At 43.6% G+C, this 14,942-nt stretch overlaps 1 protein-coding gene and 1 long non-coding RNA gene across 2 annotated transcripts in view; both read right to left on the reverse strand.

Moving 5' to 3' along the window:
- Window positions 1–4,681: 4,681 nt before the first annotated feature.
- On the reverse strand, window positions 4,682–8,722 carry LOC104857125 (transcription factor BTF3 homolog 4-like). The gene is made up of 3 exons (XM_033767414.1): window positions 8,717–8,722; window positions 8,414–8,526; window positions 4,682–5,234 (listed from the first exon to the last, which is right to left on the reverse strand). Exons 1-3 carry the CDS (start codon window positions 8,720–8,722, stop codon window positions 4,682–4,684), a joined length of 672 nt encoding a protein of 223 aa, XP_033623305.1.
- Window positions 8,723–10,184: 1,462 nt separating this feature from the next.
- Window positions 10,185–14,942, reverse strand: part of LOC104857112 — an 8,971-nt gene continuing 4,213 nt past the window's right edge. Inside the window, exons 2-3 of the long non-coding RNA XR_778789.2 lie at window positions 12,161–12,415; window positions 10,185–10,478 (exon numbers count right to left, since the gene is read on the reverse strand). This is a non-coding gene — a long non-coding RNA (uncharacterized LOC104857112). The remainder of the gene's footprint in view (window positions 10,479–12,160; window positions 12,416–14,942) is intronic.

The raw sequence follows: 14,942 nt of genomic DNA on the forward strand, positions 1-14,942 counted from the left end.
CACCTGATTTATGTGCGTGTGTGTGTGTGTGTGTGTGAGTGTGTGTGTATTCATGTGACGATGTTAATTATTGTAACTTTATAATTTATGAACACCTATGGGGCAGTCCCCCTTCATTTATTTCACTACTTTCTAGGCTCTTCTTAGTAATATATTTCCCCATATAAACCTTGGAACTGGCTTGTATGGCTTTGTAAAATAAAGCCAGGCAAGGCATAAAACCAAAATATAAAAGCTTTGTAAGTGCAATTTATTAAATTAGTAGGGAGCATGGATACATGTGTTTGCAACATAATACTTCCTCTAAAAATATTTTCTTCTTTATTATAAATCTATGTTGCTGGAGCCTGGGATAGTTAGCGCTCCGTTGTTTTTTCTGCTTGCCGAAGTGATACCACCCGAGCACCCAAGATGTGCGAGGCACCGGTGAAGCATAGGTGAACAGAACATGTGAAAACTCACGGAAGCTTGAGTTGACAAGGAAACTGCTTGGCTGGGTGATGGAACTTCACTGGAGCTGTGGAGTCGAGGGAAAGGAGGCGGGTGTGGGTCTCGGCAGGTGCTAGGCAGTGCCTTGAGTGCTAGGGGACAGAGGGGAAGAAAAGCCCCATCTTTACCGAGTTTGAAATTGAGGGGCGGAGCTAGAGCCGGACTAGGACTTGGGTCAGTAGTGCGGCAAGGGCAATGTGCTCCAAAGGGGGCTTGCACCAGCTGCTGGGGGAGTAAAAGTCAGGGAAGGTCAGAGACCGTGTCTTTGAGGAGACGTTTGCGTTGAATTTTGTAAGATTAACGTTAGCAAGATGAAGCCACGAGGCAAGAGCCTGACAGCTTTCACCGCCTGCATACTCATACATAAAAGTAACGACAGCTGACACTTGTTGGCTGTATACTGTGTAGCAGGCTTCAGGGTACGCACTGGCTGGGCAGAGCGGAATGTGGGTCTCTGCTCACGATGCGCCAGGCACAGAGGTACATGGGTCTAGGCATCCTCACTTTAGGTTCACAAAGCCCTTCTGGAGATGTTATTATGTGTTGACAAACACAGAAGCTGAACTCCGAGAGGTCAATTACTTGCCCAGTAACATGCAACCCTTAAAAACGAGAAACAGTATGTTATCAGGATTCATCTTAGGCTAGAATAATAAAGAAGCATTTACTAGCTTCCTAAAAAGTCAGCACTTATTAGCTTTCCTATTTCACAAGGGGGGAGAATAGTTTAAATAGCAAAGACAGGTGCTTTTAAATTCCTCTTTGCCTTCACTTTCTCTACCTTCTTCACTCTTTGGCATTTCAGCTGGACACAGGGTGAGAGTTGTATATGCTCAGCATTACCAAACTAAACATCATCTGTACAAGAAAACGATGAACAGAATGGGGAGGTGAAGAGCCTAAGTGTGCACATCCATGGTCTTCCACCTAAGTCTCCACCTCTCCCTTGGGGCTGGCAGGTCAAACAGAGGCCACATGCAGGCTAAGCCTGTGCTTCTACCACTGAGCTAAATCCCCAGACCTACCTTTCAAAGGAAGGTCATCTGTAGACAAAGGAGGGGTCAGATGTTCTGAAATTTCCTTCAGGAGATAGACAAACTTCACTTTCAGCAAATATACCAATGATTCTCATATTAAAGTGACAGGCAATTTGGGGTGAGCTGTTAAGTTTTCTAGGCAAAAAGTATTTCTTTATGATTCTGGCTTGATATTTGGCCATATTTGGATGTAGTGGCTTGTCCTTAATTTTTATGAAGACTGGTTTATCAATTTTGAAAATAACCCATGCTGTAGTACCATATAGAGGAACTCTGCTTAATCCAAAAAACTCACAAAAGTTTTATCTTATTTTGTTTACACACTTTTTTTTAAGGTTTTTTCATTGAGTTCTATGATCTAGTTTGGATTTTTCCTATGTGTTATAGAAAGCAAGTGTAGGTGAAGTCTTAGATTCTGGGGGAGACTGAAATGAACAACCAAAATCAAAACTAAAACAAAAAAAACTTTGCATTTGTCATGAATGCAGGACAGTGTTACATTTAGTTTTCCAAGGTAAAGTTACATTTGTTCTATTCATTTTAAATTCTATCATGATAGCCAAAAACGAACAACAACCTAGCAGCCTCATTCACAGGAGATGCATGGAACATATAAAGACATTGCAGTTGTATTGTTTCCCCTCAAGGACTCAAAGAAAACTCTTGAACTTCTGTGGTTGGCTGGATTCAAGGGCAGACCATGGACCGTCCTTTTTGCTAAAAGATTATGCCCATAGTAGTATTAGTTTAGAACGGAAGGTGAGCTCAACACAGCAGAGAGTGGGAGGCAGTGATAGACTTCATTCCCACAAAGATTTGAATGTCCGCTGACCTCTACAAGAAGACAGTATTGTATCAGGATCTTTTCCAAGACCTTGGAGTTGCTGCATGTCTTTACACTGGTTGTATTAATGCTACAACAGGTTTACTTTGTAACAGAGAGAGGGCAAATTACAAAGGAAAAGACATCTGTTGCCCCTATCGGGTTAAGGTCTCTAAAAATATTTCTCCTTTCAGTGACCACTTGCTGCTCTGACGTTTTGGTCTTTTGCTCTGGAAATAGGACATGTAGAATTCTTCTGCTTCCTTCCCTATAATTGGAATATGCTGACCGCGTCTCCACTACAGAAGTGGAGGCTTCGTTTGATTTGCAAAACTTTGGGGGGCTCAGGGTTTTGATGAGTAAAGAAGGGACCTTTCCAAATGTCTTCACAAAGCTTGAAAAGCTATGCATTCTTCATTTCAAAAAGAATTTAGGACAGTGCATGGGTGGCACATTCCTAGAAACCCAGCAATTTGGGAGACTGAGGCAGGACGATTGAAATTTTGAGCCCAGCCTGGGCAATTTAGTGACTTAGCACGACCCTGTCCTATAAAGACTAGGGATGCAGCTCTGTGCAAAGCTCCTGAGTCCAGTACTAAAATCAAGAGACAAAGGATTCCGTTCATCCCACTGATTCTAAAGAAACGTATTATTCGGTGATGAGCTACATGATTAGTGATTCGGTGACTGTTGATTGATCAAAATGAAGGAAAGGATTCTCTCAGAAATCGGCCAACTTTGCAATCAACTTCATATTAGTCAGATTGATGCCTGGACTAAGCAGAGAAGACCCATGAGATTTTTTATTTTTCTTTTTTTATATTCCTCTTTTTAGTTATTTTGTTACTGTTATTTTATTTTAAGTCCATATAGTATATAAAATAAAACAGATAAATCAGATTTATAAAATAAATTGAAATGTTTGGATGAAAAAACACAAGCATTTTGCCTTCAGGTCTACAGATCTCTCAATAAAAAAAATTTTTTTTTCTTGAGATAGGGTTTCACTATGTAGTTCAGGTTGTCCTTGAACTCACTATGTAGCCCAGGTTGGCTTCATAGCGATTCTCCTGCCTCAGCCTCCCAAAGTTCTGGGATTCCAGGCGTGTGTCACCACCGCTGGCTAAATTGTTGGTCTTGCACTTTAGATATCAAAAAAAGATAACTACCTTAAAAACAAAAAGTTGATATGCTGCAAGGTTAAACTAGTTTGGTGATGGGCCAGGAAATGAGAGATTTTCTGAGCCTTATCCTAAAATATTGGCTATAACAAATGCTGATATGCAAAATCCAAGCTTTTATCAAACAGCAAGAGAGAAATTTGAGTGAATGAATGCAGTTTACATCCAAGTTCTCTGAAAGGAGGTGAAAAAGTAAGCTGGGGATATAGGTCAGTGGCAGAACACTTGGCTAGATGTGTGAGGCCCTTGGCTCGATCCCCAACACTGTATAAGGCAAATGGAAAAGAAAAAAGGAAAACAAGGGAAGAAATAGAGTAAAAGAAATTCTTCTGGGTGTGGCCGGGTAAGTGAATCTAAGGTAACTACACCAAAGATATGTGACCCCTTATTCCAGCATGAGACTGGTGGTAAACTATCTTAAGATAGCTTTTAAAACATTTTCTGAGACAAGTTCTTGCTGTGTTCATACGGGCCTTGAACTCATTATGCAGTCCAGGATGGCCTCAAACTAGAGGTACTCTTCCTGCCTCAGCTTCCCAAGTGCTGGGATTACAGGCATGTGCCACCAGGCCCCACTCCTAAAGATATCTTTTTTTTCCCCTTAAGATATCTTAGACCCAGAGAAATATATGAAAAATATGAAGATTAACCAAATATATTAAAACCAAACCTCCAACAGTAAAATATCTCTTCAGATTTGAAATCAAAGAAAGTCATTTTTCATTGTGTGTTGCTGAGGCAGGAAAAGTAGCAAATGTAGTTTTTTTTATTTCTACTGGAGGAAGAGGATAAAGAGAACTGTATTCCAATTTGTTCTCCACTGTGTATACACACACCCACACGCATACAAATACACACATACACCAAATTTACCCCCCAAAACAAAACAAAAATCCAATAATCAAAACTCCAACCGCCCTCAAACTGTACCAATACTTCATATTTTGACCAAAAGAATAGATCTTGGTAGGAAGTGCAAAATGCAAAATCAAATGACCAAAAGATGCTGAACAAACAGCATTATTAATATGCAAAATATTTATATTACTGAACTAGAAACAGATGATGTTCTCTGTGTCAGTAAAACTTTGGAACCATATAGCTGATTTGTTAAATCTAGTCCACGCCAGCTTCCAAAAACCAGAAAGATTTTAGCTAGCTTCATTCTTTGATGCTTCATCGAAATTTTCTATAAGATCATCATCTTCTTCATCAACATCTTCTGGTTTTGGTGCGTTTCTGTCCAACATTTGCAGTGGGAACTGTTCAACTAATTTTCTAAGACTTGTTAAGCTGTCAGCACCAAGCTGACTTAATTTTCCAGGAAGCGTTTCTGTGACTGGCTTGGCTTCTGGGTGACCTGGAACTGCAGAGGTGTTAGCAGACAGGGAAGCTTGGACTTTGAAAGGAGTAACTGTCTCATCATCTTTCATGACATTCACCTCTTCAGTACCAGCTATATTATTCACCGCCAGTTTTTTCAGAGAACACTGAAGCCTCCTGTCATCAGCTGTAGCCGCGCTATGTACCACCTTCTTCTTTCTGCGAGCTGTACCCTTGCCTCCTATCTGGACCTGAACCTGAAGTCTGGCTAACTTTTCTTGATTTGTGCTGTTGGTAAATCTGAAGCAGGGAGGGTTTTCCAACAGCAGCACGCGGCAAGAGCAAGATGGCTGCCTCCGAGATTTTTTAATATCTGAATGACTGTGGAGTCTTGAAAGCACAAATGGCTTTCCAGGGGCCTATTCTAGCAAAGTCACTGGACTTCAGCCAGTCAGGAGGTAGAAGCGTTTTATTTCCAGAGTCTCCCTGCCTCTCTGTCCAGTCACCTCCTCCTGTTTCTTTTTCCTTCTCCTCTTCTCCCTCTTCTCTCCCTTCTTCTTTTTAATAAGCTTTCCCCTCCCCCTTCATATTATAGGAATAAATTATGCTCGTTGTAGAAGGTAAAAACATGCCGTGACTCATTTTGGGATCAAAATCAAGTTTTAACTGCTGCTGACTAGCTGCAGAAGTCGCTCAGGTGTTAATGGCAACATGAATGCTAGTTTCTTCCCAGAGTCGACGTGGGGATTTAATGACGTTCATGTATTCACACAGAGTCGGGCCAAGCACAAAGCGCTGTTGTGTTGCCAAAGATCAGGAAAACGTAGAACACTAAAATTGCCTACAGCTCAGTTGCTGGGAACTGTATCCACAGGTACATTTTATATTCTAGAATTTTCCAGGAAAGACCACCAAAGTAGTTCACTAAATATTTATTTAGTCTGGCCCTAAGGTACATGGCAAGTGACACAGAGTTATAACTCAGTCAACATTTTCTGATTTTTCTCCTGTGCCAATAATCTATTATTCAGCTGTTCATCCTCGACTTATTCAAGAAGTGACCTCTTAAGCGACAGACACCGTGACAGAGAGAACAAATGAATGAATTATATGTGCGTCAGAGGGTGATAAATATGGAGTAAGTGGGTGTGGGGATAGGGAAGGTTGTAATGGGAAACGAAAAGCAGAGGCTCTGATCACGGAGAGGTAGCTCCGCCCCAATTACAACCTGATTGGTCACTGATTTGTTTTGGCCAATGAAATGCAAGAGGAAGTGTTGCGCGACCTTCCCAAGGGAAGCTTTAAAAGCAAGCCTGTGCTTCTCATCACTCCATTCCCTATGGCAGGACGTTCTAGAAAGAGGTCACTTTTTAATTCGAAACTCTGGTGTCAGTATAATGTGCAACTGAATCTTCAGCTCTCTGATGGATATGCAGTGTGGATGAGAAATACACATTTATGTGGCTCTTTTACCAGTCTGTTTCTGGATAGGGCTTATCCTGAAACTGTCATATTTAAATTATTTGTCATATATTTTTAAAAGGTTAAATGCTCCTTTAGGGGTACGGGGTTGCACACCTGTTATCCCAGCACTGTGGGAAGCTGAGACAGGAGGATCACAAGTTTTGGGTCCAGCCTGGGCAACTTAGAAATTTAGCAAGACCTTGTCTCAAAATAAAAATAAAAAGGGGCTGGAGATGTAGCTCAGTGTTGAAGGCAGTGGGTCCAACCCCCCACACTGTGAAACAAAACAAAACAAACACAAACCGTGGAAAAGTGAAGTGAGGAGAAACTCATGGACCCTTCTCCCCACTGTTCTGCAGTCCAGCCCTGGAGCAGCCATCACCTCCAGTATAGCGATAGCTTCCCACCTGGTCTCCCTGACAAACTATTCTCCACGCTGAATTAATCTTTCCATGTCCATATCCAAAAATGTCTATTCTCCATTTACTGCTTTTCAGTAGAAAGGCACAAAAATAGATGGAGACTCTAGAAAGTGCATTAAAACGTTAAAAGAAAATTCTTCACAAAAGTATTGACCATTTCTGAACGAGAAGATTTTTGGTGATTTAAAATATTTTTCCATATAAAAATGTTCAAAAATAATCAGGGGTGGCCTCAACGGGCTCCTATCGCTAGTCATGGCAGACCGAAGATGACCAAAGAGCTGACAGGCTTCCCGTTCAAGCAGTAGGTTGAATTTTTTTCTTCTAGGATCTGGGATTGCCTGTCATTTGTTTGACCAAAAGAATGTGGTAGGAGTGATTTTTCCGGACTTCAGAGATTCAACATTTGCCTGGTTGCCTGTGGGTATTCTCTCTGAAACCCTAAGATTTCCACTGGGTAAGTGTGCCAGCCAACAGTCCCAGCTGGGCTGGGCATTTCTGGCCTCCAGGACACAGCTGCAGCCATGTCAGCGAACCATCTGGAATCCTTGGACCAGCCCAACCTTCAGCTGAATAGGGTCCTGCCTCTCCTTTGTGCTAAGAGCCAGCTGTGTTGCTCCTCAGACACATTGTAGCACGTTGTTTCCACATCTAGCTTTTCTACTAGTCTGTGTATTCATTTCCTTTTGCTATTGTAACAAATTACTATTCACAGTGCTTTAAAACAAAATGGATGTATCACCTGGAATTTTGGAGGTTGAAACTCCTCACTGGGTATCACTAGGCTAAAATCAAGTTGCTCCAAACTTTCCTTTTTTTTTGGTAGTTCCAGGGATCGATTTCAGGACCTTGTGAGGCAGGAGTGGTGACACTGAGCTAAATCCTCTGCCCTTCTTTTTCTTTCTTGTGGCCCTAGGGTAGAAATTCCACTTTCTTAGCTTTTATTACTACTGGAGAAAGTCAGCATTTCTCTTCCTCCTCTTCTTCTCCCTCCTTCTTTTCCTCCTCCATCTGTGCTGGGGATTGAACGCAGGGTCTTCACATTGAACTATTTTTTATTTTGATGGGGTCTCACCAAGTCACTAGGTTGCCCAGACAGCTCAAACTTGTGATCCTCCCGCCTTAGCCACCTTGAATGCTGGGATTACAGATATGTCCTACCACATCTGGCAGTTTTTACATTTTTAAGTGTGTATGTGGGGGACCTCAAAAGAAGCATATTTTGTGATTTGTGAAATTAGATGACATTTAAAGTTTTCAAATAAAGTTTTATTGGAACACAACCATGCTCATTGATTTATGTGTTGCCTATGATTATTTCATGCTACAGTAGTGAAGGTGAATACTCCCACGAAGACCTTATAGCCACAAAGTCTAAAGTAATTATGTATCTAGCTTTCTCCATAAAAGAGCTGAGGATCCCTGCTCTAGGGTGGCAGTGTCCAGTAGAACCTTCTTGTGACGATGGGTATCTTCCTTGTACAATCTAATAGGGGAGCCACTGGTGCCAGGAGGCACTTGAGATGGGGCTAGTACCACTGATGAATGACTTTTACATTTTATTATAATTCATTTGGGTTTGAGGATCTACCTGTGGCCACGGCCACTGCCTTAGACATCCATGGGGGGTGACATGAGGACCAGGGAGTGAGTGATTCAAAGGCCACTGCTTACCAGGTGCCAGACTGTGCTAAGAGAACAAGAGCGATGCTTTTTGAATTCACATCCTCCAGATGGAAGAACTGGAGCTTAGAGAGATTAGGTAACTGCCTGGGGTCACACAGGTACTGACGAGAAAGAGGAGGCCAGGGAGTTTCATGCCTGTGTGGTCACTTTAACCACTAGGCTATCCAACCTCACTAAGAGGAGACACAGATGTGTTGAATTACAACACGTAACAATGTGATGAGAGCTGTGAAAGAAGGGGAAACAAGGCAGAGAAATGACTCTGGGGAAGACCAGGGAAGACGGCGATACCTTCATGGGCATCAGGCATCTTATGCTGGGTTTTGAAATTCGGGTAGCGTATTGAATGATGGGTGTTTGCAAGGCAGGTAAATATAGGAACTTCAACCAAGGTGTGGCATTGGGAGAGAAGAACAGGGTGCCGTAAGGTGGGAAGCAGTTCAGTTTGAAGAGCCAGGCTAGAACTTCACTAGCCAAGGGCCACACACGTGTGTCCGTATTTGTGAATTTTTAATTGACACATAGTAACTGTACAACTTGTAGGGCACCATGTGATGCTTTGAAACATGTATATATTGTGTAATGAGCTAATCAGAGTCGTTAGCACATTTAGCACCTTATAATAATGATTTTTTATGGTGAAAATATTCTAAATCCTGCATTGTAGCTATTTGATTTCATTAATTTATTTATTTTTAACTTTTTGAGGCAGGGTCTTGCTATGTAGTTCAGGCTGGCCTTGAACTCACTATGTAGCCCAGGTTGGCCTTGAAATCAGAGCAATCCTCCTGCCTCAGCCTCTCAGCCTTCAAGTGCTGGGATCACAGGTGTGCACCACCACATCCAGCTTGTAGTTATTTTAAAATACACTGGGGACAGAAATGAACAGACATTTCTCAGACAAAGAAGTAGAAATACCAAATAAACATATGAAAAACCATTCAACATCACTGGTCATTTGAGAGATGTAAATGAAAACAGTGCTGAGATTCCACCTCATTCCAGAAAGAACGGCTGCTATCAAGAAATCAACCAATTACAAATGTTGGCGGGGTTGTGGGGAGAAAGGAACCCTTCTCCATTGTTGGTGGGAGTGCAGACTGGTGCAGCCACTGTGGAAATCATTATGGAGATACCTCAAAGAACTAGGATTAGAGGTCCCATTTGACCCAGCTATTCCCCTGCTGGGTATCTTCCCAAAAGAATTAAAAGCATCATACCTCAGTGATATATGCTCACCCATGTTTATAGCGGCACGGTTTGTAATGGCTAAAACTTGGAAACAGTACAATTGCGCATCAACTGGAGACTGAATAAAGAAAATGTGTCTTTTTTAAAAAATGAAGTACTATTCAGCCATAAAGAATGAGAAATTAGAGACATTTATAGCTGAATGGATGCACATCGAGGCAATACTCTTAAGTGAAATAAATAGGACATACGTGTAAATACTGAATAGTTTCTCTGGTGTGAGAAACTGAAAGTGTAAGGATCAAAAGGTATCGTAGATAATGTGAAATAGGAAGGAAAGGTCCAAAGGGGAGGGGGAATGGAAAGGATTGGGGAAATGAAAGAGGGTAAGAAATAAATACGAGAAAATGAAAAAATGGAAACAAAGTATATAGGGAAGGGTGGAGGGGCTGAAGGGAAGGCAGGGGGATGGGGAAAAAATAAGAACCAAGATAGATTATGGAAAGGTACAAATTACCAATATGAATGTCATCATATTGTATACCTGAAATGTACCAATACACTTAATTTAAAATTTTAAAAAAGTATAACACACACACATACACTGGGGAGGGGGAGAGAGGAGCAGATGAGGAGAGGGCAGCCTGTTAACTTGCACACGGTTACAGTTAGATAGAAAAGATAGATTCTAGTATTTTATTGCATAGTAGGGCGACCACAGCTGACAACAATGAATTGTGTGTTTAAACAGTTTCTTTGACAGCATGGTACACTTCCTCTTCTCTGTCAATACCAGCTGTCCAGATGACCTTGGCTCTCTTTTCCACTTTGACTGGAAGCTTAGTGTCCAATTTACGCTTACCTAGAAAAAAAGCAACGGAACATCACAGCTTGAATATTTGCCCTTTTCTCCCAGTGCTTGATTTCTGCACACACACACACACACACACACACACACACACACACACACACACAGGCACTTTTCTAATCTCAGCATTTGTCATAGTCACTTTCTCACTTCTGGGACACAATATTGACACCTACAACTTAAAGGAAGACAGGTTTATTTTGGCCCATGGTTACAGTCCGGGGTTGGCTGGCTTCCAGGCGGAGCCACATGGCAGAGGAAAAGCTGCTCACATCAGGGCAGCTGGGAAGCAGAGAGAGAAGGAAGGACAGCCGGGGAGGCAGAGAGACCCTTCCAGGTCCCACCGCAGCGACCCACCTCTTCCGACCTCAGCTCCCATAATTCAGTTGCTTCCCCAAAGCCAGGTCTTTGTGCACCTGAAGGCTTTGGGGACCCTCCATCCAAGCCACAGTAGCATTTTTCTTCAGTCTCTGACGTCACTTTATCCTACGTTTATTTATTGCAATGCCCTCTAACTCCTTTCGCAAGCATTTGTGGGTATAAATGTGAGGGAGGACCTAGGGTGAGTGCAGGAAGATAACGTAGAAAAGGAACGAAGGGGAGCTTGAAAAGACAGGAGGGAAGTGTTTAGAGGCAGCGTGGGACACTGTGTTCAGGCTGGCTCTAGCGGGCTGGTAGATGTTTCTGCCTTCAAGAAAAAGCCCTACTGGGCATGGTGGTGCATGCCTGTAGTTACAGCACTCTTGGTGGCTGGGTCAGGTGGATCCCGTTTGAGCCCAGTCTGGACAATTTAACTACTTAGTGAGACCGTGTCTCAAAAAAATAAAATAAAAGGGCTGATGTCATGGATGACATCCCCCAGTGTGTGCGGAAGGTGATGGGGTCACGGGGGTGCTGTGCTTACCAGTGCATCCATCCACTCAGCAGTCCAGGAGCCGAGCGCGCTGTTAGAGGTGGGGCCTGCTTGGAGGCAGGCCCCTGGGGTGACCTGGAAAAGGACATTCTGTCCCTGGCTGTTCCCTTCTTTCTTTGCTTTCTGGCAGCCATGGGATGAGCAGCTTTCCCCTGCCCGGGCCCTTCCACCATTCTTTTCTGCCTTGCACTTAGCAGACTTTCAGACTGAATCCAAAGGAAACCGTGAGCCACGTAAACCCCTCCTCCTCTAAGCTGTGGGTGTCGTGTACCAGCGACAGGAAAGTGACTGATACAGCTGGAGATACAGCTCAGTGTGAAGGCCCTGGGTTCAATTCCCAGCACTGAAGGAAAATGCAGGAAAAATAAATAGCCCTGGGCCACTTCCGTGCAATCCTCTTCTGCTAATCTCCTGTGGCCTTGGCTGGGATCCTAGCAGCTCCCACTCAGTTCTTGGAAACCTGGCGTCTGACCCTAACTCCATCCCTTGGTGGGCCCCCGCTCGCTCTCTGGACTGTCTCTGAACTCTGCTGCCACTGCCGCTGAGGGTTCGCTCCCAGACATCGGCAGCTTCGGTCTTTCGGTTGCCTGCCAGCCTTTCGAAAGTTGCCCGTTAGGGTCCCGCTCCTCCTTAAAGGGCTTCAGTAGCTCTCTGGTGAAAGGGCACGTTCACGAGCTCTGCATACTGTCCGCACCCCAGCTCTGCCTCTGTGTGACTAGGGCTTCTCCCATTTAGAGTGGGTGCCCCCACACACCCCACTTACCTTAAAGGGTGTAATGGGCGTGGGCTGAGGTTCTTGCTGTTTTCCAAATGTCCCTCCGTTTGCCTCCTCTCGTCTCTGGGGGTTTGTACACGCTTCCTCTTCCTGGAGAGTGCTCTTCCTTTCTTTCTTCAGCCCCTCAGTCATCTTACATTAGTTTAGGTGCCAGCCTTCTCTCTCTCATGAATATATTTTCTAAGCTTTTCCTAGGGACCAGAGGCTGTGCTTAGTGCCCGCTTGCAGGGACTGTCACGGTTCCTGTCAGGGCAGGTGCACATAAAACTAATGTGAATGAATGAAAGATCACCCTGGTGAGATCAAGACACACTGCAGACAAGGACATATGAGTTAGAGTTCAGCGAATCTGAAGTAAGGTGACATTAAATCCCAGCCGCATACAGGTAGCCCTCTGCATTTGTTGGTTCCACATCTGATGATTCAATCAACTGTGGATAAAAAAAAAAAAAAAAAAAGAAAAGAAAAAAAGTAGATCTGTCTTGGATAGGAACAGACTTTTCCCTTATTATTATCCTTGGAACAAAACAGTAGTAACAAGTATGGACACAGACAGCATTTACAATGTGTGAGGTACTGTAAGTCATGTGGGGATGATTTGAAGTATAAACGCTCTTCAACTGAGAAGGGACCTATATGCTGATAAACCCATAACTGTATAAGTTGAAAATATTATAAAGTCAAACCATCCTAAAGCATCAGAGATTGTGTGTGCATCAGAGAACGATGTGCAAAAACTATGCCGTTTCATGAAAGGCCCTTGAGCATTCCTGGATTTTAGAGTACGTGGGGGTCCTGTAATAAAGCCCCTGCTGATACCAAGGGACAGCGATGGGATCAGTGTGAGTGAATCGTAAAATCATTGCCGCTTGGTGGCACTACTTCAGCTGGTAACCATCAAGGCCCACCGGTGTTGCACAGAATCAGCCCTATACCACGGGTGCTCCAGAAACCTGTGCTTCGGACAACATGCTAACATTTTATATTCCAGTGGGGCTGCAGAGCAGTCCAGTTCTGCAGCTGGTAGAATGATGGCTGGTAGAAAAATACGGAGGAGAAGAGGAATAATGGGACAGGAATGTAAATTGCATTAAGGGGACTGGAGGGCAATGAGAGTCTGTCAGAATCCGGCATCACGTCCAGCTGCAAGTTCAGAATGGCAGGCTCAGTGCAGAGAGCAGCTGGGAGCAGGCATACAATGGAGAAGAGGGAGAGGGAGTGGGAGAGATGGAATATAAGTGGGTAAGACCAATTCAGGAACAAGGGATCTGGAAACACTCGGAAATGGGCGGTGAATTCCATCCTGGGATCTAAATCTAGGAGCAGGTGGGGCTGGGGCACAATCTGAGATTCAGTCCAAAAGGACCAACCATAAGAGCTGCTTGTCAGGATTCCCCAGTGACTGTCACACAAACTACTTCATAAAGAATACTAATTTCAAGGTGGAAAAACATCATACAGAGTTTCTAAGGGCAGGGAGGGGAATTTCTCTATAGTTTTCTTCAGCTTACAGAGGAGAAACGTTTGTGCTGGTTCCCTGCAGCTGAGATCACTGCACGGCAGCACGGTAAGGTGTTGTTACGGTCACGGATCAGGGGTCCCTGCTCTGTGCTGCCACTGCCAGGCTTAGAGGGACCTGGGCCAAAGCATGGCCGGCCAGCCCCAGGCTTGGTACCACTGTGACTGTGGACTGGCTGGCCACGGTCACACTCTCCTAGTCTTCCCTTCTTGGATGAGATGAAGACCAGACATTAACTGATAGGTCATTTCCAAGTTATTCAAACACAAGCCTGGAGATTTTTACCATACCATTTTCCAGGAGAGGCTAATAATACTAATAATATTATTAGCTGGCTAATAGTATTAGCCAGGGTCTTTCTGTGCAAGCAAAGAAACAAACATTACATAACCTAAGTAGAATAGAAGTTTATCGGCATTATACTGGGCATTTCACAGAAGTATGAGAACCAGGTATTGGTGCTGGAACGGGGGAAACAAAGCTTGAAATCACACTGTGAAGGGCTTGAGTGAGCACACCATTGAGGGTTCACTCCATATGACAGGATTACAAAGGAAGTTCATGAAAATAAGCCAGTCTTGGTTTCTGCTATGAGGTGAACAGCTTTCCTTTCCCATTCCCTTTTACCATGATATTTCTGCCTCGCAGCCAGATGATGGCAGACTGAAATCTCTGAAACATTAAACTAAAACAACTATTTCCTGCTTTAAGTTGTTCTTCTCGGGTATTTGGTCACAAGGATGAAAATCTGTCTACTACACTCAGCAAGTGCAACAAATGTCCCGCACAAACGCAAGACACTAATAACAAGGGAAGTCACGTGTGAAGGCAGGAGGTGTCTGAGAACCATGTAATTTCTGTTCAGTCTTTCCTCGCAAACCTAAAACTGGTCAAAAACAGTCTGCTGATTAAAAATAATTACTTGAATTTCAAATTTCAGGGTTCATAAGTTTTCATTGGAATACATCCACGAGCATTGTGTGTGTGTGTGCGTATTGTCAATGGTTGAATTTGTGCTACAAGGGTCAAGCTGAAGAGCTGCTCCAGTGGCCAGATGGTCTGCAGATCAGTGAGGGATTGCTCGAGGAACAGAACTGATAGAAAATAGCTGGGCGTGGTGGCGCACGCCTGCAATCCCAGCACTCAGGAGGCAGAGGCAGGAGGATCACTGTGAGTTCAAGACCAGCCTGGGCTACATAGTGAGTTCCAGGTCAGTCTCAACTACATAGTGAGACCCTGTCTCAAAAAACC

This window comes from Fukomys damarensis, unplaced genomic scaffold, assembly GCF_012274545.1.
Source record: "Fukomys damarensis isolate Sample0158 unplaced genomic scaffold, DMR_v1.0_HiC HiC_scaffold_23, whole genome shotgun sequence".
Taxonomy (NCBI): Eukaryota; Metazoa; Chordata; class Mammalia; order Rodentia; family Bathyergidae; genus Fukomys; species Fukomys damarensis.

What these genes read in the sequence shown, in the direction of transcription:
- LOC104857125 (XM_033767414.1), bottom strand. An exon ending in TTAGCACAGTCTGGCACCTG is followed by an intron (nt 5,235 to 8,413) that starts GTAAGCAGTGGC and finishes AAGACTCCACAG; the next exon opens with TCATTCAGATATTAAAAAAT.